This window comes from Taeniopygia guttata, chromosome 2 (assembly GCF_048771995.1).
Source record: "Taeniopygia guttata chromosome 2, bTaeGut7.mat, whole genome shotgun sequence".
Taxonomy (NCBI): domain Eukaryota; kingdom Metazoa; phylum Chordata; class Aves; order Passeriformes; family Estrildidae; genus Taeniopygia; species Taeniopygia guttata.
Window position 1 is genome coordinate 72,806,563 of NC_133026.1, and position 26,706 is coordinate 72,833,268.

The 26,706-nt window shown below is 37.9% G+C and overlaps 1 protein-coding gene across 4 annotated transcripts in view; it reads left to right on the forward strand.

Annotated features, from left to right (window-relative positions):
* The first annotated feature begins 4,178 nt into the window (after positions 1–4,178).
* SLC9A3 (solute carrier family 9 member A3) overlaps positions 4,179–26,706 on the forward strand; it is a 56,773-nt gene continuing 34,245 nt past the window's right edge. For 2 of the 4 annotated variants that reach the window (XM_041714617.2, XM_012571753.5), the window contains exon 1: positions 4,180–5,542. In XM_041714617.2, the coding sequence (XP_041570551.1) occupies positions 5,353–5,542 (190 nt within the window). In that variant the 5' untranslated portion in view covers positions 4,180–5,352. Of the gene's footprint in view, positions 5,543–26,706 lie in introns of all 4 variants that reach the window. The other 2 variants (XM_030265641.4, XM_030265642.4) reach the window with 2 other exon arrangements.

The following is a 26,706-nucleotide window of genomic DNA, read 5'->3' on the forward strand; positions in this document are numbered from 1 at the left end:
TCATGTGAACATGCACACATTTAGCTAGGCAGGGGAGGCATGAATGATGGATTTCACAGAGGCATGGTATATGGAGAATCAATAAAAGGAAAGATTCCCTCTCCATAGATCAGCCAAAAATTAAGACCAAGAAACATCAGAGCCTACTTATAAACATAAGAAATAAAATTATCATGCTAGCAATTGAAAATATCTACTTAGCTGCCTTTGTTATTTAAGAGTCTTTCTGGGTTTCGTAATAAATTAATCTGTTTTGCTTTTCCTCTCAGGTTAAGCTACAGGAAGCTGAATACTTGTACCCTGAAACAATGTTGAGATGCACCTTTATTTTCCTTTTCTCCCCACTATACCTCTGAAATCTGTGGTTATCATTTCTGTCCTAGTCTTCTCCCAGTTTTTTTTTAAAGATCAGCTAATATAATCTCATTATGGCTTGTATTTTTTGTCTAGTATAAACATTTGTGTTTGTCACGCTGATGTGAGTACCTGGAAGGGGTATTTGTGGAGAAAAATGACAAAGATGAATTGGAAGAGATAGAGAATAGTATCTTAAGTACTGGGTTGATACATCATACACAATTGCATTTTGAGTGTTCCTTAGGTCTCACTATTAGGGATTTTTGGTGATTATTGACAGAACGTATGCATGAAAAGGAAAGACAGCAGAGACATGGAGAGCAAAGAACAGATAAATACAAGTGGGATGCCAATAAAATTGGAATGAGGTGAGTACAAGATGGAAAGTGTGGAAGATGCAGACTGTCACAGATGGAAATCTCTGTGGCCATCTTTGGCTAGTAGCAAGCCCAGAAGAGTCTGAATAAACATCAGAAGAAGATAATATTCCTTGAAATTGGAACTGAAATAAAGAGTACTTTTAATACACATGGAATTTTGTAAAAATACATGGGTTTTTTCTCCCTGAACATAGAAGATAAAGGGTATCAGGTATCTGGTGATATGTAAGAACTTCTTTTTCTGTCCCATTCCCTTTTCCCTGTTCATGGCACTGTGAGCTCACACAATCCCTTATGGGAGGGGATAATAATAATCCCTTGTGGGGGGAGACTCTCCTTAGTGAAAGTCATAGGCTGTGTCAGTTTGTCATTCGTATTTCCCACTCCTGTTAGATTAACTTCTAATCTAATATAAATGGGGGGATTAATTAAAAGCAGTAATAGCAACAACAACACACCAAAAAACCCTCACAATCTGCCTAAAATATCTTACAATTTCAAAAATATTTGAGGCTAAAAATGAAGGTTCTGGGAAAAATCCCTTTCACTTGCTATCCTTAAAGTGAGTCTTGTCGTGAAATGAGTCATGAAGAATTCAGCTAATTTCCTCTTCCACCCTACTTCCCATCCAAATCTATTTCCAACTATCGATCTGATTAATTCATTCTTACCCTAGTCTTCATCTTGTTCACCTTAACTGGTAGTAATGTGTGTGGGCTGAATTAATATACTTTCTAATGTAATTTCAGAGATTCATTTTATAATGTAACACAGTGCTCTACAACATCACTTAGTCCAGCAGTTTTTGTCCAACTCCTTGCAGCATAAACTTGCACAACAGCACTCATTTCACTTGGAGAGTGTTTGGCAAAATGTTAGCTGTTGAATCAAGTAAATTCACTACAAATTTGTGTGGTTCTGCATTAATCTGAATTAATTTTCACCAGACTGTGCAGTTTTATTGGTACAATGCCATTCACAATAACTACTGTTCTATTTAACTTTGTATACAGTTGGCATGATGGCATAAAAATATATACCGGAACTATATTCCACTCAAATCTTGACCTGTTTATACATTTAATAGACATTAATATAAAAAAGTACATTTTCTTGAGGAAACACAGGGGTGATAATAAGTGATTTATGATGATTTATATTGCACCAGGAGATTTTTCACGCTTGACTTGACAAATATTTGCTATTTATTTATTAATTTATTTTTCCTTTCATAATATTTCTCAGTTTGACAAGGATGTGCTTCTTAATTTCAGATCACTTAAACAGATTTTTGACAAATGCTAATATTAAAAGTTAATTGTAGCTTCTACATCTAAATTAACATAACTGAAATACTGTGTGTGCTTTCTGGAGAAAACAGATACAATTTTAGGGATTTTTTTCACTGAAATTGTCTTTTACCTCAGCTTTGAAAAAATTGCCAAGAAATAATCTTTACAGGACACAGGTCATGTGAAGGGTATATAAGATACTTGTATAATACTTAGATATTCATAACTATTTTCTTTAAGCCATTACGTACACAGTATTTTCAGAAATGACAGTGTTGGATTTCAATCAATTGCCAAAAAAAAAATATAGAAGGCTCAGAAAGCACCATTATTTCTTTAGTAAGTAGAAATTTTCCTTGTGCAATCTTTCTGGAAGTCAGGAAATATCAGCTGTTGTGTGATATGATATCTTTATTGCCAGCATAATAAATACTCAGCCAATTTTTTTGTTACTGATACAGAGTCAGGTTATTGGAAACTATGTAAGGACTTCTATAAAGACCATACAAGAAAATGGACTCTGATAATAAATACATATATGCAAATGTATTATTGTACAGGTACATATTTTGTACATGAGCTCATGTATTCAGTGGACTCTTGGTTTATTGTACATGTATTGGTGTACCTATTGGAAATTCATGATTGTCAGTCCTGTCCTATGTCCTCTCTGTGTCCTGCTGAAATATTAATGAATCACACAACAATTCCCTGATACTTACAGTCATTTGACACCCTGCCAACTTAAAAATATTTTATAAGCAGTCACAAGTGCACTTTGAACTATTAATTTGTTGTTCTTAAAAGAAATACCGTGTTGGCATTTTAACAGTGTTCTAAACCTTGTTTTTAGAAGATGGTGCTGACAACTTTTTTTTTCCCTAATACTGGTTTCCTCCACCAGCAAACTCAGAATTGGCATGTAACTTTGGTTACTGTTGTCATGGGTAGAACATTGCCTGTGGGCAATCAGAGGCATGATCTCAACTGCTGCTCCTCCAAGCCTTTGCTTATCTCTAGAAAAGATCCACTGGAGAAGGTTTTCTCATTTTTCTAGCTCTGCTGCAGGTATTCTTGATCTATGACACATTTAATAATAACCATCTGGACAACATGGCTAGCTTCAGCACTTTCAATGGAAAGATTTTTTCTAACCAGTCAGCATTTTTTGGAACTAGATTTGGGAAGAATCATGAATGTAAGATGGAATACTGGCAGTTGTGGTGCCCTTTTATTAGCTGCAGCTGAAATATTTAATTGTGGTATGAGGATACTTGGAACAAATTGTGTCAGTAAAAACACTGCCAGCAGCTTGTCGACTGAAATTTGTGGTTCTCCTAATAGTAGCAAACAGAATTCATGTTAATGACTAGGAACTAATACTCTCCATGGAGCTCAGCAACAGGTTACATAAATGATCAGCAGCTACCTACTTCCAGCTACAGTTTTCTCTCTCAACTGGCAATCCAAAAAAATGTTGCTTAGGCATTGGCTACAGCTACTTGTAGAACAGTCACAGAACTTAGGAGCAAATTCTAAACAACATTTGGGTGCCCAAGTCATGCTCTGAAAAAGATAAAAAAATTGTAGATAGAATTTTTTGTTAGACACTGAAGAACTCTCCAGGTCTTTGTCTACAACATTTACTGAATGTGAAGGAGATATTTTGCTATGTGTCATGCATCCTAAAAAGACTTGCCAATTTTGTCTTCAGATTTACTTCCATTTAAAGAACTTCCCACGTAACTTCCTTTCACTTAAATAATGAAGAAGGAAAAAAGTCCCCAAGATGGTTCATTGTTTGAACACAGCTGGTCCAATTTGGGGGCTGCGCTTGCTTTGAGGTAATAATGATAATAACATTCCATGGAAACTTATAGATCTAATTAACTAGCTAATTTATTTATGGAGTGTCTGTGCAGGACAGATGACTATGAAAAAGTGTGTAAGTTTTCTCCTTAGAGATTGAAATAATAAAAATAATTTCTCTGTCTTCCAATAATTTTAAAGGAATTAAAGGAGTCCTGTTCATTTTTTACCTCTAATAAAACCAGCTGTTATGTTAGAAAAACAAACAGGAAGTGTTTTTCCACAGAAAGTCACAGAAGGAGTGGACTGCACACTGATTGTTTTGGAGTACACAAGAGTGGAGAGGAGTTGCTGCTGCTGTTGCTGAGATGTGTGGAAAGGCGACCTCAGCTCTGCCTGTCGGGAGCAGGATGCTTTGTTGTCCTTTTAGTGGCAAGGTGATGATTATCATGTGTCCGTTTCCCTGCAGCACCATGGACCCATGATAACATGGACCATCCAGGATAGCAGGCAAATGTTATCAGCAGGAAAACAGGCTTTAGGAGGAGAGTAGAACCTCCTAAAAGGTGTCGAGGTGTAAGTATTAAAAACAAACAAAAACACATTGCGTTTTTAATACACCACATCTGAACAAACAGCTGCAAGCAGACCTAAGTGGAAAGCTTAATGTTGCCTGCTGGTGTCCTTTCCCGGAGCATCGTGGGAAGAGGTGCTCTCTGGTGGACAGAAGGAAAAGCTGGTCTGAGAAACGTGCTGCTGCGCCTTCGGTGAGCTAGATCGACCTCAGAAGGGTACTCGAGGCTGAGAAGCAGAAAAGAGTGCGTTTTCTCTGTGACAACCTGTCGGGAGAGTGGGGCTAGGAGGAGGAAGCTGATACAAAAGCATCCAAAGCGCCCGAACTGAGACCTGCGGATGTCCCGCGCACCCGGCTCCGGTGTGGACGCGGACCCCGGGCTCCCCTAGGACATGCCCGCGAGAGCGTCCCGGTCCCGGCTCCGAGCGCCAGCAGCTCCGGGCCGCTGCTGTTCGCTGCCCAGCTGCCCAGGGCCGCACGGACACAGCCCAGAGCCTGCGGCCGGCCCCGCGGCCGAGCGGAGCTGAGCGGAGCTGCCCGCCGACCCCCGGGCGCTCCATCAGCCGGGGCATCGCCGGCCCCGCACGGCAGCCTCTGCGGGAGCGGCGGGAGGCTCCGCCTCCGCCCGATCGGGAACGGCCTGATAAAGGCAGGTGCGGGCGAGCAGCGGGACCCCAGCTCGAAGCATCTGCTTGTGCACGGAGCCCCTGAGCCGTCCTTCGCCGCCCCGCGCGAGGCGACGCCTGGCGCGGCCGGTGCTGGGCGGGACAGGAGGGGACACAGGGGACCCTGCCGCCGCCGGCCGCGCGCGCCGCTGTCCCGCCGTCCTGAGCCGTCGGGCTTGTCTCTGCCAAAGGACAAGGACCTCGCCCCCAAGGACCTCCGAAGAGGCGGGATCTCTCCGGGAAGGGGAAGCAGGATTTCGTAGTGTGGCTTGAAGATGAGGCAGGTATCTGGAGTGGCGCTCCTCCTGGGGCTGATGGCTCTCCCAGCGGCGCTGGGACAGAGAAGCTCGGAAAGCCATAAGAATAGCAACCAAAGCTTTGCCATCGTCTCTTTCAAATGGGATCACGTCAAGGAGCCCTATATCATTGCACTCTGGATACTCGTGGCCAGCTTGGCCAAAATCGGTAAGTCTGGAGTTACATATTAATACATGTCCTCTCCCTTTTCCTTCCCCCTTGCCCTTCTCCCACCCAGCGTAAATGAAGAAAGCTTATCATAGGTCCGCGGACCCGTTTTCAGGGGGTTTACTGTACTCTGTCCTGATTTCATAATACTGCCCTACACGGTGCTTAGCAGTGTGATTTTCACCAGCCTCGAGGGGTTACCCAGTTCATTTTCACCGCCCACGACTCTGTCTTCTGCATCTGACTCCTTGAAAGCCCTTTCAGTTCCTTCAGACCTTGCATTCCTCTTGCTCCCAGGAAAAACTTTTTGCAAAAGTGAAACAGAAATAGGGCCTTACTGCTTACACAATATCTATTGCACTCTATGATATGCGTTTCTTCTGATTATAGTCGTTAGTTATATCAGTTGGTAACATCAAAAATAACCAGTGCAAACTGCACATATGAGCTTAACATTCTCTGTTTTGAAGTGCATTGCTGGATCAGTGAAAGAGCATCCTTTATAGAGAAAGATAGTAAGTATTATCAGACCATCTGATGTACATGAAAAAAACCCCAAAACTTTAGAGCACCCAGAATTTTCTTCAAGAAATTGGAATAAGTGAAAAGCCAGGACTTAACCTAACTTCAGTGTAGTTTAAATTAATTTATATGAATGGTCCAACTCTTGTGTTCTGAACTTTGTGACTTTTCCAAAAGAGATCTTGTATCAATAATGCAGTTTGCTGAATGAGAAAAGTCGCTGTTTAATTAGAATGTGTTTTACTTGATTGATGCTATTACTTCCAGACCTTTTGACTTTGGATATCTAAAAACACATCTCCAGTTTGGCTGATACGGTAAATGCCATTTTCATTTAAAATAAATCTTTTCTATAATCAGCCTCATCTCAGAAGGTCAGCTGAAAATCCTACTGAGGACTTTTCTGAACTTGTACTGTTAATACTAATTTGGTATACCAGAATCACATTCCATAGATTTTTCATGCCACAGAGAATGAAAGATGTAAAAAGGTATACTTAGGTGTATCCTATCTAGCACATAAGAGAAGCATAATAAGACCTGAATGGAAAATGCTGTCTCAAACCCAAAAAAAAAGCATTTTAAAGAGTAGCGTGTTACAAGTTAGGGTGATATTGTACATAATTTTCCATCAGTATTTGCATATTGGCTTTTACTTGATTAACCATAGATATATAACTAAATACCTTTATCTGAACCTGTTTGACTACACTATGCAAATAGTTTGTCTTCAGACACGTGCTCACGTGCTGCATCACCTAGATTACATAACAGATGATTATGTTTTACTTTACTTTTATTGATGAGTTATAGCAATTACAAAGCTGGGGAAACCATATACAGGAAACAACTGACAACTGAGTACATATAAAATTGTGCTGAACAAAGTAATAAACAGGCTGCTCGTTTGAACCTTCTTTTTGAGATACTCTTCTAAGTAAGTATAGTTATTAAGACCTTGTGCTATTTAGGCTTTGCTGTTCGGTACATGTGGCCCAGTTGTACAGTGTTGTGTATTAGTGGTGCACAACCATATCTGTTTGTGTCTAATGCCACTGAACCCAAGAAGAGGCACTTAGATTGTACTATATTTTAATTGCAATGGCATGGAATTGAGATTGGTTGAGATTAATATGAGCCATTTTACTGTGAAGTCCTTGATATAAACTCTTGATAAAGCGCTTACTGTCATGGTGCTGATACTGTTTTTAAATTCTTTTTAAATTCTTAAAACAGCTGCACAGAGCATGTCATCCATTAGTAGATCATACCTATCATCAGCTCTGTCACTTTTCTTCCCCAGAGCTCTCAAGCTTTATTTGTCTCTCTCTTCACCTTTGTATTTTTGATCCTGTACTTCTCTGGGCATAGTTTCTGAAGAAGCAATGGATAACTGCTGTATTCCCCTGAGAGCCTACGAATGTCTATGCTTTCCCTACCAGTTACAAATAACACACAGAAAAGCAAGAATGTACACCCACTGTTCAACACCTTTTTAATGAAGAAATCATTAAATGAATAATTTAAAAGAATCATTAAAATAAATCATTTAATGAAGGTGTTCATGTAAGCGAGAAAGGAAAAAAATAGCTTTTCAGCCTTCTGTTTGCCTTGGTGTGTCAAGGGTTTTGGGAAGTAGGTCAGAAATCTATGAGATTTTGAATTGCAAAAGTCCTGTGCTGGATCAAAGAAAGTTTACATTTTCAAAAAGCAGACAAAAAAGAAGCAAGAAAGAAAACAGAACATCTGTCCTTGGGTTTCTTTACTACCTGAAGCAGGTCAGTTGTAGTGGTGTGAAAGTGCTGGTTTTGCTGTGGGTTTTTCAGCAGGGAAGGAGCTGTTCTTACACATGCAAGCTCATTTCTCCATGACTACAGGGATTGGGAGTTATTTTACTGATGGATGATAGACAATTGGGTCAGCAGAAAATGTTCTAAGAATTGCAGCTTATACCTGGGGATAAAGGTATATGAGAATGCTTTGATTTCTCTTGAATTAGAATAGCATTAGTGGCTTTGTGTTTATTTGGGTTTTTGTTGGTTTTGTTGTTGTTTTTTTTTTTTATATTTGTTTTGTTTCATTTCTGTGGAAGTTCAGGGGTTTTGTAATGAACAAGTTTCAGTTCATGATGTTATATGACTGGGGGAAGCATTTTGTATTAGGAGATTTTTTCACATTTTCTGGGGCTTGATGTTCATGTTATGTTCAAGGTATTCTGCAACATAAACTATTATATGTTAAATTTCATAAGTATCCCAAATACATGAGAAGGAAGTGCCTCATGTTTGGGGCTTTTGGAGAAGGAAATTGCTCTTTTAATTTTAGTTTGGTCTAGTTATTGTTTAACTCTAAATATTGCTACAAATGAAACTATAGAAAAGAGTCTTCACACAATTGGCTTTCATGCATTATAGAAAATGAAAAAAATTGTGCCTTCCACAAAACTTCTGATGCATCTTGGTCTACTGTTTAACATGTTCTAATTTATTTGATTTGACCCTCTTCATCTGAAATATTCCAACTCTTCATTCCTCCACTTCATGTGAAACATTCTTAAGGTTCACAATGTTCTGCTTTGTCTAATGATCTTTATTTCCTCTTTTGGCAGGCTGTCTTATCACTACAGAGGAGAATCCTTGTGGGATAGGGCAAATAAATTACTTACATTTGTAAATCTAAGTCAGAAAATCATCTACATGAAGAAGGTATATGAGGTACAGCTGTGAACTCCTAGTGGTCTTCAGGAGTCCACGTCCTGGTATCTCAGTGCTCCAGATGAAATAAGCAATACTATTGAAAAAGAATAACCTCGTAATGCACACATGTACACCCTTATAGCTGCAGGCGGTACAGACATTTACTGCTGTAGGTAAAGGATGTACCATTTTAAAACAACATGCTCACACAATATAGGTCTGGTTTGAGATGAGAGATACTTGTATGCTAACCAGACTCTCACATTCTTTCTAAGCTCACTTGACCATGTGGTCTTCTTCTTTTTATGTCTTGTCATAACATCTTGGAAATAGACTTTGAATGAATACATGCATAAAAGACACAAACAGTATTTCAGCAGGAAAGTCCCTACAGAAAGAGGTAGAAACAGCTGGAAGATCAGAAAAGAAACAAGTAAAAGAAGGGAAGGAATAAGGAGCTCAGAAGCTAAAAATGGCTAAGAGAAGAATTTTTTTAACACTGAACATCATATACAATTTTGTGATGTTATTTCTCAGGCCATGCTAATGAAAAAAAAAAGAAGAAAATGCATGTGTTCTACTTGGGGCATATCTAGTACATGTTTCTATACTTGTTTATAATACTAGGAAACAGAGAGAGATTGTATCTATATCTTCATTGGAGGTTACATTGGGGAAATTGTGAAATTCCTTCTTGCAGGTTAAATCCCTTTCTGTACTCCAATATTTTCATAATATTTTTTCAGCATTTTTACAGAAGAATAGGTAATTGTCACAAAGTAAAAAAAAAAAGCCCTGCAAAGCAGCCTTTCGGTCTGGCCCCCTGAATTTGCTCAGTGTATGCAGATAAGCAACTGGAAGAAATGGTGGGAGAGTGACTATGAACAGGAACGAGGAAGGGTACATAGCCTTTTCATTATCTGAGTCAAACCTCTTGCCAACTTTTTTCTGCGTAGTTGCAAACAAATTCTAATTCTAAAGGCTTTTATATAAGAAATTAAAAAGTGGGAGTGAAATTTCAATCCAGGGTAGCTGGTAAATCTGTCCTCAGTAATGCCACAATGCTTTGGGGGAGGGGGAAGAAATGATTCAATAACAGTGAACAAACATTTAAGAGAAGGCTGGTGAAGATACTGTGTCAGATGGATTTGTTGAGTCCATCATCTCTTGAGACTCCAGGAGGACACGAGCTGCAGAGCACAATGCATCTCTAAGCTCAGAGATATAGGTCCCCACAAACAGTCTAGTTTCTGCACGCCTGGGCTCCTTCACATTGTCTCAAACTACCCTGAGAAAGGAGCTCTTTAGAGTATTTTGTTAGCACAAACAATTACTGCAGAGAATTTTAAGCATGTTAGGGATGGGCTAAGGAAGGAACTGTGAAATGCAGGTCTAACCACCCATCTAATTTAGACTCCTGGGGCAATATTTTCTTTGAAGAAATCAATAATCTTCCTTCCAAAGCAAACTGTCATAACAAAAGCCCATTTGACTCCAAAGTTTCTCCTCCTGGCACTCTAGCTTCTGAAAAGTGTCAGTTACACAGAGAAAGTGATTTAGGGTATTGTTTTAATAAAATAATAATAATAAAAAAAAGTGAAACTAGCTCTTCTGCTGGCAATTCTTCAGTAAATGACATAGAAAATACGTTGAAGGGTGCTAGCAGAACTTTACTGGGTGTATTTAACTGAAAATGGAGTCAGAGATTCAAAGGTGATGATATCAACAGATCCTGCAAAGTTTAAACTACCAGCCTCCTCGTAATTGTAGATCTTGTTAAAAGTTGCTTTCATTAGCAAGTGATAATATGGAAGAAGTCTTTACATTGTGACTTAAGAAGTCTGGAGTTGGCTATCTTCCCCCATATCCTGACAAAAATAAGAAGAGGAAAAATGCTTATTTTACCTTTATTGTGAAGTCAGTAGAAGCTGAAACAAGTTAGCACACTTAAAACAGAGGCATATGCATTTTCTCCCCTCATAGTCATAGAAACAATATAAAATTGTGCTGGCAACTGTTATGTATCTGCAGTGTCTTCATTTCTGTACAATGCTATATTTCCTTTTCCAAAGTACTGTTTAAAATACCTGTGAGCTAGGAATGTTAAGTACTGCAAAATCTCTATATTTTAAAGAATTACCTTTTGTATCTAACATTTTATAAGTTTTAGGCATCTGAAAAGAATATTTCCAAAACTGAATAATAGCTTCGCATTTCCAATGGTAGGAATAACTGTGTGAGCCATATTTTTATTAAATTTATCAGGTGTGATTGCCTATTCCCACATTTTATTTCCATTTTACTCTTGTGCCTTAGTCATAATTTTCCTGTACTTCCTGTCTCCCTGTAACACACATCTACCTTCTTCCCCCTCCCCCTCCAAGTCTTGCAAGTCTCAAGTCTTAATTATTTAGAGCAGGGAAGAAGATATCAGGATAGGATAATTTGACAAGATTCAGATTACATGCCCTGGCAAATAGCAAATGTACAATGGCAACTTGTGTGAATTACATTAGAAAACAATGGCATTTTGAGAATGGCCCTGAATTGAATACAGTTCAGGCATGCATACCTAAGGAAGGATCTCTGCCATCAATTACTTTCAGGCACCTGCGTGCAAAGTGCTCGGCGTTCTCTGCAGAACAATGGAATCCTTTTAATACTGTAGTCTTAGGATTGTTGAAACCATTGATTTACTGTCTTCAGAGCTCAAGCCACTTATTACCAAGAGCTATCTACAAATCCCCAAAGTGACTGTAAATCTCTTACGTGGTAATGCAGCAGACCACAGCCCCACAAGAAACAAGACCAAGCAGCAAATCCTTCTGGATGTACAGAGGTTCTTCAAGTGAAAGGCTCTGAGGTCCCCCTTTGTTTTTTGTGGACCTTTGTGTTTTATAGATGCTTAGCTGGGAAGCTGGTACTGGAAATCCTGAATTATTAACTTTGTTTGACACATACAACCAGAAGCCTGTCAAAAATCAGTAGTTTTACTACAAGTTTGCTTTAAGAAATGTTTGGAATCCAACTAAAAGAGTTTCCCCCCGCTATTTACCAGAGTTTTAATTGCTCTGAATTAAAGGGCAAGTTGGGTTACTTAGTTCTTCTGTATCTTTTGTATGGTTCACGCTATTCCAAGATGAAATGTTGAGTCCAAAGTCATAGTATTCTTTTTTCATTCAGGAAAATGTCTCTGATTTTTCTCTTCTCTCTGCAGCAGTGAAGTTAGACTAATAGCCTGAAGAACTAGAGTCTCTAAGTGTTATTCAGTTTGTTGTCAAGTGGCAACCATTTAAAATGAGAGACCATTGAAACAGTCTTGGTAAACCACAGAGCATGGTGGATTGACTGTGTTGCAATACTTTGTTTCCTTTTGTAAAGCAATTTGCAGAGTATTTACCCCTGTGGAAGGAGTGACTTGATACCCAATTGGCTGCTATGTAAAGCACCTTAAAGTCATAAATACTGAAACTACTGGCTGACAAGGAAGAGCTGATCAAGATGGAATGCAAGACATCAAGTGGAAACACTTTTAATTAAGGCACGAATATTTAATGTTCATTCATGGAAGAAGAAAACTTGAAGGTATTCTGAAAGGCCTGCATAATAACAGAGGTTTTAAGTAGTTTTAGTAGTTAAGTAGTAGTCTGGAGAGTTTACTCCTTCCATTAAATGAATATAGAAACAGTAATTCTGGGTTCATTAAAATGTGCCTAGGAGAGAAGTTCTGCTTTTATCTATTAAAAGAAAAAATGCCTTGGTTTTTGCCAAAGCCAAATATAAAATAGCAGTAGTCACACACCAGGGAAGGAAATCTCATTGTAGATTGTAGATTGATTTTCAAAAACATGTCTTCAAAAACATTGCTGCTTCAATTACAATTTTTTAAAAATGGCGGGGGGGGGGGTTAAAGTTTGAACTAGTATCTTTATGGATTCAGCCAGTTTCATAAGTTAAGCTTTGAGGAAAATATTAAATATTAAGAAACCAGTAAAGGTCTTGAGACAAGATTTCAAAATTAAAATCGCCCAGTTGTAAATAGATTGTAAACAGATGGAGAGACTTGCTAGCTCCTTTATTAAAATTAATATTGTTTCACTGGTTTGGTGATATAATAATATTCCAGGGACTAGGTGATACTAATTAGTATAAGATAGCTTTATGTTAATGTTATGTTAATGCTAATATTGATGCATTAACAGTTTTACTGGAGGTAGAGTTGTTACGTGATCATACATAAAACTAAATATAGGTATAGTTTGGAGATACTATAATCCTACTCCAGTGAAGTACCAAACTGATGAATATCTAGATGCAAATTTTCAGACCTTGGCAGCTTAGATATATGCTTAGGAAATTCAGTTAATAAATGCTACTTAGTGGTTTAAGTGGTTAAAATATTCATTCCACAATGACTGAAGCAGTCTTTGAATGCTTGCTCTTCTGTTTATGCACAGTCTAGAGTCTGAAGTGCTCTAAGACCTGGTTTGAATTAAATATCCAGATTTTCTTTTAAAATAATTCTGACTCTAACCTATTCCATCCTATTTGGTTCTGGGAATGAATTTGGGGCAGTAGTGAACGGGGGAAAACCGTTGGATACTGGGTCTCCTATAGAGTTCGCAGAATCATAAAATGATAGTATCACAGGCTTGTTGAGGTTGGAAGGTGCAATATCTGGTCCTATGCTCCAGCTCACCCAGGGTGACCTACAGCTCCTTGCCACGATGATGTCCAGACTTTTGATTAATTTCAAGGATGGAGACTCCACAACCCTTCTGGGCAGCCTTTGCCAGTGTTTCACCACCCTCACACCTCTGCAAGGTGCTCTGCAGCTGGGTGGCCCCCTACATATTCTGGTGTCCAGGGTTTTTCCCTATCAATTGCAGGACTCTGCACTTCTCTTTGCCAAACTTTACAAGGTTCCTGTCAGCTCATTTCTCCATCCTGTCGAGATCCCTCTGCATAGCAGCCTGACCCTCTGGCCTATCAGCCACTCCTCTAAATTTGTGTCATCATCCAAATTGCTGGGGGTACTCTCTGCCCCATCATTCAGACCTTTAATGAAGATGTTAAACAGGACTCCACTCAGTACAGACCCCCCGGGGTTCACCTCTAGTTACCAGCCTCCGACTATACTTTGCACCACTGATCACCACCCTCAAGGTCTGTCCATTCATCCAGTTTTCAATCCACCCCGCAGCAGCCCATCCAGCCCCTACAGCATCAGCCTGAGGCTGTTCTGGAAGGCAGAGTCAAAGGCCTTATTGACAGCTCATTAGAAACTCATCAGACACTGCTCTCCCCTCATCTTCCGTGTGCATCACTTTATTTTTATCAGGTTAGTCAAGCACTTTCATGTAGTGAAGCATGCTGACTCCTCCTGAGAAATTTCTTGTCTCTCTTAAGTCTGTTTACCGAATTAGTTGCTCTATCAGTTAGATTTGCAGAACCTTGGATTAGCAGTGGTCATACATAGGTGGACCTTCATCTACATCTTATCTGGTTAAAGAAAGCAACATTTTTGTATGCAGTTGGTACACTTTGGTTAGCTGGTACAAAATTGCACACTACAGAGAAGAGTACAAGGTGGTCATATAGTGGCCACATGGTCATGCCATCATGAATTAAATAACGGAATGACAAAGTACCAGCATAGGTTATCTCTCCTATAAGCTAGGTGCTCCCTGATCAGACTGGCTTCAATTTTCTGTTATGAACGGCTTTCACTCATATGTCACTCACCCCTCTGCCTTCTCTTACCTGATACAGTGTGAGTTTCATTTCTTATTTTAGCCAAAGCTTTCTCCAGGGTGAACTGATATTCTAATGAGTAGTATTACTTGATGGGAACATGCAGTGAGATCTGTTAATTTGTGGTACCAAGCTCAAGTGTGGTGATCGTAGTGTATCCTGTTTCCTACAAATCCCTCTCCTACACACCAGCTGTATGCCAAAAAAGCACACCTGTGTGGTTCTTCTCCGTACTGTGCAGCTATTACTTATGCGTCTTCCACTTGCAGCACTGGCACTTTGCAACCTCGTCTCAGTTTGTCCATTCCTTCCCAAAATTATACTCATTTAACTAATTTCATTTTGCTTCATGAAGAACTGTATAAACTCTGACTCTTGATAGGATGACATTTCAGCTATTCAGCTGGTATTTTGTCTAGAAACATTATTGAATTGTAGATAAAGATATTTTGAAATCATTTACTTGGTCAGATCAGCTGCTGTGGATGCTTATTAGTGGAGGATAGTGTAATTTTTTTTCTAAGTAGAACTACTGCTTAAATGCTGTGTTTATTCTCGTTTCTCCACTGTTTCTCTTACTACCATAGAAGCCATGCAAAAAAGAAATCACAAGTAACTTTATAGGCAAAAGACTATTTGAACTTGCGTGCACAATCTTTCTGGTGTAATGAGTTAAGATAGTCTACATCTAAAAAAATGAACATTTTTGAACTGAGCAGTGCCCTGATCAAGAATGAAAAAATTATGATAAGAGGTATGAGAAGAAGGGCAGAATGGAAGCTACAGATGAGGGTGCTATTACACAAGCATTGGAAACATTGGCATAATATTGTGAAAGAACCAGAAAAAGAGCAGAAAGAATCTCCATATTTACATTCAAAACCTAACAAACACATAAATGTATTAATTAATTTCTCAATTTCTGTTACTTTATTATCACAAAGATAAGCATTTGACTGTCATTAAAGGTTTTCTGTTAAAATATTTTCTATTCATAGAAAGAATTTTGTCATAAACTACTGCCTGACAGAGTCTATCAAGATGTCTGTTAATCATAATGTCTTATCATGTGTTAGCAATGTAAGATTTTTTGGGACTTTGCTCTGTAGAGCTTTGAGAGGATTGCTTTTGCTCTTGGGCAATCTGTCCTCAGGAGGACCTATCTTGAGTCCTGAGGACAGATCTCTGTGTTATCTGGTGGAGTACAGTGTACCCGCTGTACAGGCAGCATTTCTTAGAGAAGATGAATAGGCATCAAATCACTGAGCATCAGTTTTTTCAGCTCACTGTCATGCTAAGTATTCTTTCAAATGAGGGAGCCACCCTTCTACCTGCTCTCAAAAATTATATAAATCTTCTGGGATATTTGAAGCTGGATCTGCCAATTGCTGCATGGAGCAAAGTCTTATGATTCAAGGCAAGAATAAAAGATAGGTTAGCAGCTCACTTAGGCTAGATATCTAGATGGTTGTGTAGCATCTATAGCAGAGATTGAATCTTTTACCAGTGAAAACTTACATTACTTAAGCAGTATAAGTGCTTGGAAAAAGAAGGCGGGTTTTGTTAATTTCTCCATGACAAAATTTAGGAAAAAAGTCAACACTCCTCCAAAATTTTTGTTATAAATAAAGAACATAGCAAGTTCAGAAAATTCAACTTTTTTTTTCAGTATGACAGATGCGGCACCAAAGTCAGTGAAAAGTAAAATTTTGTAATTCGCCTTCTCCCTTCTCTGCTCAAGTTAATTCAATCAATTTTCAAACATTCTCTTATCTGAGGGTGAGGTTATTCCAATTTACATGAGCTTAAAAAAAGGACTGTCACATTTACCATGGACTTGAGGAGAGCAATTCCTTAGTACACAACACATTAATTTTATTTGAACCTTATGTTCCCTAGCCTTTCAGTAAACAGAATAATATCTTGTCTTGAAATGTCTTGAATACTTGTACTGAAGAAAATGATAATTAAGAGATAAGCTAAATGTTTTTTTGAACAAAAATTATTACTTTCAAGCACTCAATAAGGCATCTTAATTCTTTAGCCTTTCTTAAGAAATACAGCACAGTTGACCTTACTAAAGACCATAATTTTTAAGGCATGTTCACTTGAATAGTGCTATTTGGTGTTTGAAAGTATGAGGATGTAAAAACAGCAGGAGGAAGTATGAAGTTTCCTTCTGTTTATTGTGATTTATGAGTAAAGATTAAAAGCAGTCCAAGATAAACCTGCCACTGCAAGTGGAAATTCAGCTTGTATGTGGGTACTGAAGGGCTTGTGTCAGGAAAGACCTATGCAAATGTAAAGGAGAATGGTCTTACATTTTACTCTTGCTGCCTGATCTAGCATGTGTTGTCTGTTGCATTTTGGAAGACCCCAATGTGTTGAAAGTCAGTAGAATCTTATTGATTCTACTGATGTGATAAATGCTGTCTGATTATAGGGAGATGCAGAAGAACCACTGCCAATGGTAGGGTTTCTGCTGTAGTGCCTAAAACACAGAATCATGGATGCAGCCAGGGCAGGATTAATTTTTGCAGCAGCCAGGAGGGGCATGGCTAGGAGGTGATTCTGTACCCTTTAAGTCATTTTCTGGGGAAGATGGGAGGGTTCGACTCTGGGTTGGGTTGTGAGGCAGAGCAGGGTCAGGGTACTGCCAGAGGTTTTCTGAGGGGTGAACAATAACGTTTGAATCAGTCACCTTTTTTCTTTTACTGCTCTGGCATTGGTATTGCTCCTTGTTTTATATTATTGTTGCTTCCTGGGCTGCATTAAAAGCAGCATGGCCGGCAGGTCAAGGTGGGATGATTCTCCCTCTGCTCTGCCCTGGTAAGAGCCTGTCTGGAGTACTGTGTCCAGCTCTGGAGTCCTCAGCACAGGAAGGAAAGGGACCTGTTGGAGCAGGTCCTGAGGAAGCCACCCAACAGAAGGTGGGAGCACCTCTCCTATTAAGACAAGCTGAGAACATTTGGGTTGTTTGAGAGAGACCTCTGGGGAGCCATCAACTGAAGTTTAATTCTTATGTATGTGGTAATAAAAGTAAAAAAGAGGCACTACTGTGGATAGTTGAGTAACAGTTGAGTAATATTTGTTTCACACTGAATTCTTACTGCTCCCAAAATTTAATTTCTGCACAGATATTTTTAGGAATATGTGCAAAATCTTTCCCATGTTGGAAGAGATCTAACTCTATGAAGGACATTCTTTTACAATGATAAGAATCCTATGTTGATATGACTTTGTACTATATATCATACAATAGAATCATGCTTAGTCTATTTATGGGGCATTCTGGGATTTTTTTACTTAGGACAGGATTTGTGTCTGGTTTCTCCCTTTCTTTTTGCTTGTAATAAACAGTCATCTTAAGTACCCAAAATATTTAAGTTGTGAGCTGGCCTTCAAATACAGCTTTAGCCAGTTGTTTTGTTCCCTTCCTTTTTATTTCTCCACTGTGGAAAGTAATGTAAAACTAATCTCCTTTTGAACTTCTTTTTGCACACTATCCTTTCTCATTTTGCTTGTGCATGCATTACAAAACACTAATGCATTACTGAAAAAACCAGATGTTTTACCACCTTCCTAGTGCATTTCAAAACATCAAAGCTATTTTCCGTGTACTAAGTTTTGCAGTATAAGGGCTCTAATTAAAGTACAGTTCTTCCTGCTGCTACCATTGTGCACATTACCTCTCAAATGACATAATGAAGGTATGAGAGTTAACATGTTACTTAACTGGAGAAGATGTAGAGACAAAAATCAAAAGTCAAGTCAAAAGCTAAAGCACACTGAATGACAGCAGTGTCTCAGAGACATTTGCAGGATAAAATTAGAGTGATATAAACTAAAATACATCTTGCCCTGAAGTCCAAGGGAAAATAAATCACATATCTGGATTTCTGAGCAAATTTGTTTTCTTATGGGCAGGAATGAGTGCATTCAGTAACAAAGCATGTCACATTTTCTGTTTTCTGTTGCCTAACCCAGAAACTTACAGGCTGACTGGTGAAAATGGTGGTTTTTTAATAGACAGAGTACTGTGTAACTATTGTAACATGAGAATTGTTTCCTCTTTCTTTCCCACAAATCACCTTGCTCAGTTCTTTACCATATTCTTTCTGACTAGCACTACTAATGTTAAAAGAGATAGTCTGTCATGAAATAAATACTATAATGTATTCTCCATAATAGTATATGGACAAACACATAAGTGACATGTTGTGTCTAGAGCATTCTTAAAGACATAAGTTTTTACTTGCTCCTGCATTTTCTGACAAACCTCTGGGATCATAAACCATTCACTGATATGTTTCCAAAGCCCTAAAAAATTAAAGAATCGTGGAATCATAGAATGCTGTGCGTTGGAAGGGACCTTAAATATCATTTTGTCCCAACTCTCCTGCATGGGCAAACACATATTTCCCTAGACCAGGTTACCCACAGCTGCATCCAGCCTGGTCTTGAACATCTCTAGGGATCCGGAGTTCACAACCTCTCTGGAAACCTGTTCCAGTGCCTCACCACCCTTATAGCAAAGAATTTCTTCCTAGTATCTACCCTCCTTCAGCTTAAGGCCATTTTCCCCTTGTCCTTTCACTATGTGTCCATAGGAAAAGTCCCTCTCCAGCCTTCTTGCAGTCCCCCTTTAGCTACTGTAAGGTTGCTATAAGGTCTTCCCGGAGCCTTCTCTTCTCCAGGCTAAACAACTCCAACTCTCCCATTCTGTCTTCATAGCAGAAATGCTCCAGTCCTATGATCAACTTAGTTGCCTCCTCTGAACCTGTTACAACAGGTCTATGCCTTTCCTCTGCTGGGGACCTCACAGCTGGATGCAGAACTCCAGGTGGGGTCTCACCAGAGCAGAGTGGAAGAGCAGAATGTCCTCCCTTGCCCTGCTGTCCATGCTGCTTTGGATGCAGCCTGGTCTACAAGTGGATTTCTAGGCTGTGAGCTCACACTGCTGAATTGTGTTGAGCTTGGGAAGAGACTTCATCTGTTGTCATTCTGGACACCTTACGTCAAGAGGGAGTGTTTATCTTAAAAGTATTTCTGACTTTTTGGTTAAAAATCTCACCTAGAAAATCTGAGCTGACCAAATTTCTGACACATATAAACAATATATCTGGGTCTCTGAAATGATGTACAAGAGTTGTAGTCCACCATGAAACTCTTCTCTTACCAAGCTGATGGAGACTCTCTTCTCCAACATATCACTGGCAAAACTTTGTAGCTTTTAGCTACTTCACTTCTGTGTGTTTCCTTGGTTGGGTTTTTGGTGGTTTTTTTTGGTGTTTTTTTTTGTTTGTTTTTTTTTTTTTTTTTTTTTGTCTGTGGGCATCACTAGTGAATTTGAATACCATAACGCTTATTCAATTTACTACTGTAGTCAGGAATACTCCCACTGTAATTCCATGCTATTCCACTTGTATTAATTAAAATCTTACCGGGGTGGAATGCAAGGGGCAGGAAGCAAGCCAGTCTGCAGTGTCTGAAAAAAAGTACTTTCCTACCCCATGACTTGCAGCAGCCTTCATAGCTATTTGCCCTAGCCCTTAGGGTATAATTATGTCCCTTATGCCCTTCCTAGCAGCAAAAATCCTTACTAAGCCTTGCTGGAAGCAGTAGAGGGGACGAAGAGAAAGTCCCTACCATATAAGGACGTTGTCAGAGTTTCAGCCCACTACTGGTATTCATTAAATTATTTCTTTCTCATCTTCTTTTTCTTCGTTTACTGTAGACCTCAGCCAGGGAGAACTGATTCTGGTTTTCATTTAGGCTTTGGTAATTCTTTACACAATTTATCATACAACAGAACAACTGCTTCCTATATTACTAGTAACCCACTTCCATGCAGATTTTTATCTGTATGAACAGATGCCAAAATATTCCCATGAGGATGTCTTAGTTTCAATTAATTTGTCATATTAAAATGAAGGTTGAAAGAAAAAAATTAAAATTCATAGGGTGAAACTCAGTTCTTGGCATTTCTTTATTTAACCCATGTTACTGGAAAATAGTTTGGTATTTTAAAACTAAAAAAATGCTTACACTATCTGTAAATAACTTTCAGTGAATCTTTTTTAAAGATTCACTGAATTTAAAGCTGGAGCAGTTGCAACATATTGCAACTTAATTATAATACCTTTACATAGCAAGTGAAGCAGTTTTATGATTCTTTTACTGTCCTGTTTTATGTCCTCTACTATACTTCAAGGTGTTTCTACTATGTACTTTGCTCTCATTTTGAAATATTATTTTTGACTGTTCCCATTTTTCTTTCAGTGCCGTTCAGTTCCATAAGGGCCAAATGCTACCAAACTCACAGTGCAGTGGGACTGCCCCTTCAAAAAAGAACTATTTAGCATAATTATGATAAACTGTGCCTAACTGTTTAAATTTCATTATGTTCTAAGTGCTTATAGAGGTAATAGTTTCTTACTTACACACTTTGAGTTTGGCTTGAGGCTATCCTACTATGTTATGACCTATCAGCTGGGAACCTTGACCTGTATGTTGGTTACATTTTTAATTGCTAACATATTTTGTTAATTGTTCACCTACAGAGAACAGCTGCCTAAAATTTCCTCCTTAATGAGCTCATTACAATGCTGTACACTTTGTAAATGGTGACCATTACATGTGTGACAAGTAAAGAGAGCTTTCTTGAGCTGGATTAAACCAAACTCAAACCAGTCCCTCCATATGAAGAACTTTTGTGCCTTGCTTAGGAAAAATATGTCCAAGATTAAGTATAAATAACATTAATATGCATGCTCACGTAGTATATTTTAAGACAGTACCAAGATCCAATACTGAAAGTGGCTTTTACCTCTTGTGTACCATATATGTATATTACATCTCTGAGTTTCTTCAGATATAAAATAACTCCCAAGTTTATTTAAATAAGTCTCTCATTTTTTTCTAGATTGGGTAAAAGCATAAGGTACCGATTAATAAAATAATTTCATGTCTGTCTAAGGATTATTGATAGAAGAAATCCTTAAAATCTCTTTTCTTAAGAGATTTTTGCCTGTTCTATATAAACAATTCAAAATGGCAACATCAGTTCATAACACTTGTTTTGTTGTTGCAAGGTCCACAGAACAGAATCCAAAGGACTATAAAATATGCTATCAGTCCCCTGAGCAGGAAAAAAAAATCTAAGCACACTTTGTTGATAAAGATTAGAAAGGCAAATATAGACTAATAATGATCAGCTTCAGTTCTGACAAGTCTGCCCAAACACTTCCTGGACAAACTAGAAATGCAGTTCCCTAACGCTTTGAATCCTTGCTTCAACTGAACCACTCTTAGAACACAATGGAATATTTTTTTCCTTTAATTTAAGCTAAATTCATCTGCCGATAAGACAGAATAAAATAATTTCTGTGTGGATAAAGAAAAGATGAGATAAAAGCATGGAACGATAAGAGGATTACTTTTCAGCCACATGAAATCACTAGAGTTTTGGACAGGTGTTATGCAGGGCTTTGGTTTTGCTCTTTTTTTGATTTACCACTACACAGATATGGGCCTTCCTGCTGAAGGTTTCTGATCACATATTTCTGCAGGCATTATCAGTATTCATGTAGATCTGGCTATTGTACAAGGAAAAATATATAATGGGATGTAATACAGTAATACCAAAGGCAGTTTCACTCAGACACCATGACAGGAATTGACATGAGCATGGGAAGGGGGAGAGAGGTACACCTGTACAAAGTGAATACAGGGTGACTGTGAGTCACCAGTGTGATAAAAGAGTCCAGGATGTAGCTGAACTATAGATTGTGATAGGAAATTATTAATGCCGTTGGACCTGCTTCTACTATGACTCATGCAGAATGCAGTCTATGGCTCTGAATCCACAAAGGTGAACTCAGATTGAAATAGGCAGAGCTGAAGACAGAAAAGGAGTAGTTTACTTTCAAAAACCAGAGACAAGCAGCAAAAAGACAGTATGTTTTTCTGTCTGCTTATATAATAGAAAATTAAGGAATTATTATTAGGGCAAACCAGCCATTTAAGAAAATTGATATCACTTCCACAAAAGAAAATGGACATAAAATATCTGTGAATGAGTTCAGGCTAGAAGTCAGAATGAAGTCTATAAATGTGATGAGGGCTGGTGGTGTGCCTTCACATAGACTTAGCTGGAGCAATAATCCTCTGAGATGAGGATCATTAAATATGATGGTGTTATAATTAAGGTCTGGATAAACAGCTAAATAGCCCTTCTAATATTTATGGTTCTTGATGAGAATTCCTAGATACTCTGTGCAGGCTACATAAACAGCTGTAATTAGTTGAAAGGTGTGCTTATGGCTATGCAGGAAAGAAATGCTGTGTTTGCTAAAGTAGGAAACTCAGGAAGTCAAGGCATGAAAGACATGTTAACAAAGAGATCCAGTACAACTGAAGCCAGTGCAAAGAAGGATGCAAAACTGGTGCATCTGTGAAAATAATACAAATTACAAGGATAGAGCCAAAAATGGAAGACTTGAAAGTATAAAGAAATCAAGTGTAGCATGTGCAGGAAGTTTATTGGGGAACTAGTAGGTGGGCATGACTGTTGAGAAGTAAAGGGTGCCATAACAGAAGATAGGGGAATTATAAACAAGTAAAACTTCTTAAACAGGAAATTGTATCAAAAACCTTCTCTTAGTAAAGACTAGAGTGAGTAGAGATTAGATTTATCAGCAAAACTTCTGGAGAAATTTGAGATTAAAGTGGTAGTATAAATAACAACCCAATAAACTGAAGAGGAAGTAACTGTAGCATTGAAGAAAACTAATAAAAACTGCCAACATGATTAAAAATGAAAACAAAAATGGTCGTTATTGTTAAGCAATTTTCTAAACCGTTGCAATGGGGGAGTTTGCTAAGGATTTTGTGCTATCCATTTTATAAGGAAAAATCACTGTTAGACTGGACAAGGTTATGTGCAGACTGGGACTGACATACACTGTCCTCAGTATCATGAGGGGACCACAGCACACACCAGAGGAAACCAATTAAGCTCAGTGATTATGTGAGACCCTGAGACCCTTGGTAAACCAAGACTGAGAATTTTAAAATAGTAACTGCTCAGCTGCTTTTTAGCTGTCAGGGATCCTACTTAAACAGCTTAATGGGAAACCATCTCCAAATAATCTAATCTAATCTAATCTAATCTAATCTAATCTAATCTAATCTAATCTAATCTAATCTAATCTAATACGTGTTAGTCTGTTAAAGGAGTTTGCAGACAAAAAAAAAAACAAACATAGAAAATACACAATTGTCTTTGTCCCAGCATCTATACACAGTTCCTACACCATGAATGCTGCAATCTCTTGCAGGGATGTGTATTGGCTGTATGTATTTCTACAGGACTGCTGCTTCTTTCTTGGTATGGCAGATGTAGCTGGTCAGTCTGAGCTGTGACCCACTATGTGGTTGCAACTAAAGTGTGGGGCTATGGAGCAAGAGCATGCCCAGAGATCCATGTCTTTTAGGCATGGGAGAACCAAAATTATCATTTCTTGAAAATGCATGCTGTATATTTTAGAGGGTTTGGCCATGTCTTATTCAGGTAAACTAACATAATAGCAATGGATCAGGGCTTTCCAGAGTCTTTTAAACTACATTACTGACCAGCTACAGTTGATAAAATTTAGGTCACAAACCAGTATTTGACTATACTTTGAGCTATTATGCAGGCAAGGTAAAGCAGATTTTTCCTCCAGGTATGGTATAGGAATTTTTTGGTGTTTAACTACTGGAAGATATTTAGAGGACAGAGTTCTCTTTGGGCAGAATATTCTTCTGTGTAATTTATTATGTCTTCTCTTAAAAAGTTTCTTGTGCTATTACAAAAATCTGATTGTGTGCTACCTTGGAGATAGTGTTATTTGCATCTCTGAAAAGTAAAGAAGCTCAAAGGGGCTTGCAGTGTTTTGCTCTCAGTTTGGTCAATGGCAAGGATTTTCACCAGCTACAGAGAATCAAGTCTTGGAGCTCCAATCAGAAGCACCCATGGACTGATGAAGTATGATAACTTCAACTTTTTAAGTTAAAATAAAGAGTCAGAATTGGAAAACAGACTAATAAGGGAGTGTCAGTGCGTATTTGAACAACTAGTAAAAATGCAGATAGGAGTCATCATGCCTGTCACTAACCCTGATAAGAGGAGCTTAGAAATGTTTGCAGATTCATATCTATGCTTTCACAGAAACTATGGAAATGATAGGCTCATCATATTTTAATTTCTTAAATTATTTTTTGTGTCCTTGGATTTTATCCAAAGATACATGGAAAAAAATCAACAGAGAATTATCATCATTATTATACGTCAAGTCTTGATTTCTCTGCATGGCACATTGTGTACTGTGCACGTGCAGTAGGTTTTGTGATTGACTGGAACAGTGATACTAGCTGCAAAAATAATTTTACTATTTTCAGAGACTTGATTTTACAGTATCAAAGTTAATGTAAATATAATTATTCATTTGAAATAGTGTTGAAATAACTGCATAAATCCTGCAATTTAGCAGTATTTTACATAGGTAGTTTCAGATTTTTGTTTTTGCAGTGCTGTATTTTCAAAAAGTTGTAAATCTATCTTGAATTGTTCATTTCAGCTGAAAATAATGCAAAAAAAATCTAGATCTAAGCTATTAAATTATTTCCTTTGATAAGAAAAAAATCACTATTGATTAAAAATAGGTTTTGTTTGAGATAATTTAAAAAAATAAGTTGAAGCCCTACTTCAGAAAATTTTTTTAGGTGTCTACAAATATTACATCTTGAAGATGAATTGTACAGTATCTCTTTTTTATTCTTTTTAAATAAATTTTTTCCTTTCTTTTAACCAGTCTTCCTGACTTCATTTCTTTGAGTAAGTGAGAAAAAGCTTATTCTGTTAAATTACATCTTCCAAACCAGTCATAGATGGCATTAGAAAGCAAGAGATACTTCACTGAATGCTGCAAATTCCACAGAAAGACTTAATCTAAGTTACTGCATTTATAAAAAGCCATGAATCCCAATTTACTTCTTAATGTATGTTTCATTCTTTGAGTCAAAGAAAGTGTTTCCAGCCACCACATCATAGATTGCAAATTTATTTGGTCTTTCTCATCAGATAGCTTAAATATCACAGGCCCTTTTCCTAGATCTCAAAGGAAGCACCTGAAAAAAAATCACAGGATGTTTATACTGTGTAACTGTATCTTATTTTGTAGAAAGCTTCTAATTTGGTAATGCTCCGCTTGAATTTAAACACAGTTTACCCTGTAGCCAGTCCAGCCCATTTTCAAACCAGGTATAGCATGTACTGGAAGGGAGGCAGATGTTTCACTTTTTCTTTAATATTTTATCTAGACTTAGGTAGAAGAATTCCAAGTTATAAATGCTAAAATGATAAATGTAAGAATTTATAGATCACAAAATTGTCCTGTGCACAGTTGTTTCTTCTATGCCATGAACTGTCTACAAGTGCTCTTTCTTAACCCTTTTCCTCACCTCATTAAAATATATTAATGTATTTTTCTTTATTAACAGTGCTGAAAGTAGACAATTTCATTTCTCAGCACTGCATGCTATCCTCCTTCCTGATAGTTGAAATTTCTTTCACATCAGAATCAAACTAAACTCTTTGTCCATTAGGAGTTTACAAACCTTGCTGGATGGTATTTTGCTCCTCAGTCAGGTGAAACACCTAGTCATGCTAGACATTTAGCTGTAATTAAAGCTTCCAGTTCCACTTCGTCATGGGGACACAATTAATTTTGTGGGACAGTTTTTGGATCTCTTTTAGACAGTAAAGGCAAACTTTATGAAACTTTATGGAAGTCCCATCATTCTGTGAGTTTGTAATACTCTCAGAATATATCAGAGACATTGCTTCAGAATAATGAATTGCGAAAATAAACATTAAGGAGTGAATTTGGAAGTAACCTATCTCTATCAAATTCCACAAATGTAATAACTACTCATAATGTACAGTCTTGATTAAATATATTTTATACACATATCCAGAAAAAAACAATCAGTCTATGTAGGTGCAAATACGAGTTCAAACATTAATCTAAGTTCCAACTGCATTTCAATTCTAAGCTATTTTATTGAATTTCATCAGTTGTGGTATTTTCCTTTTACTTATTTATAGGCTTATAGACATATTTCTGTTAATCATATAGCATGCTATCT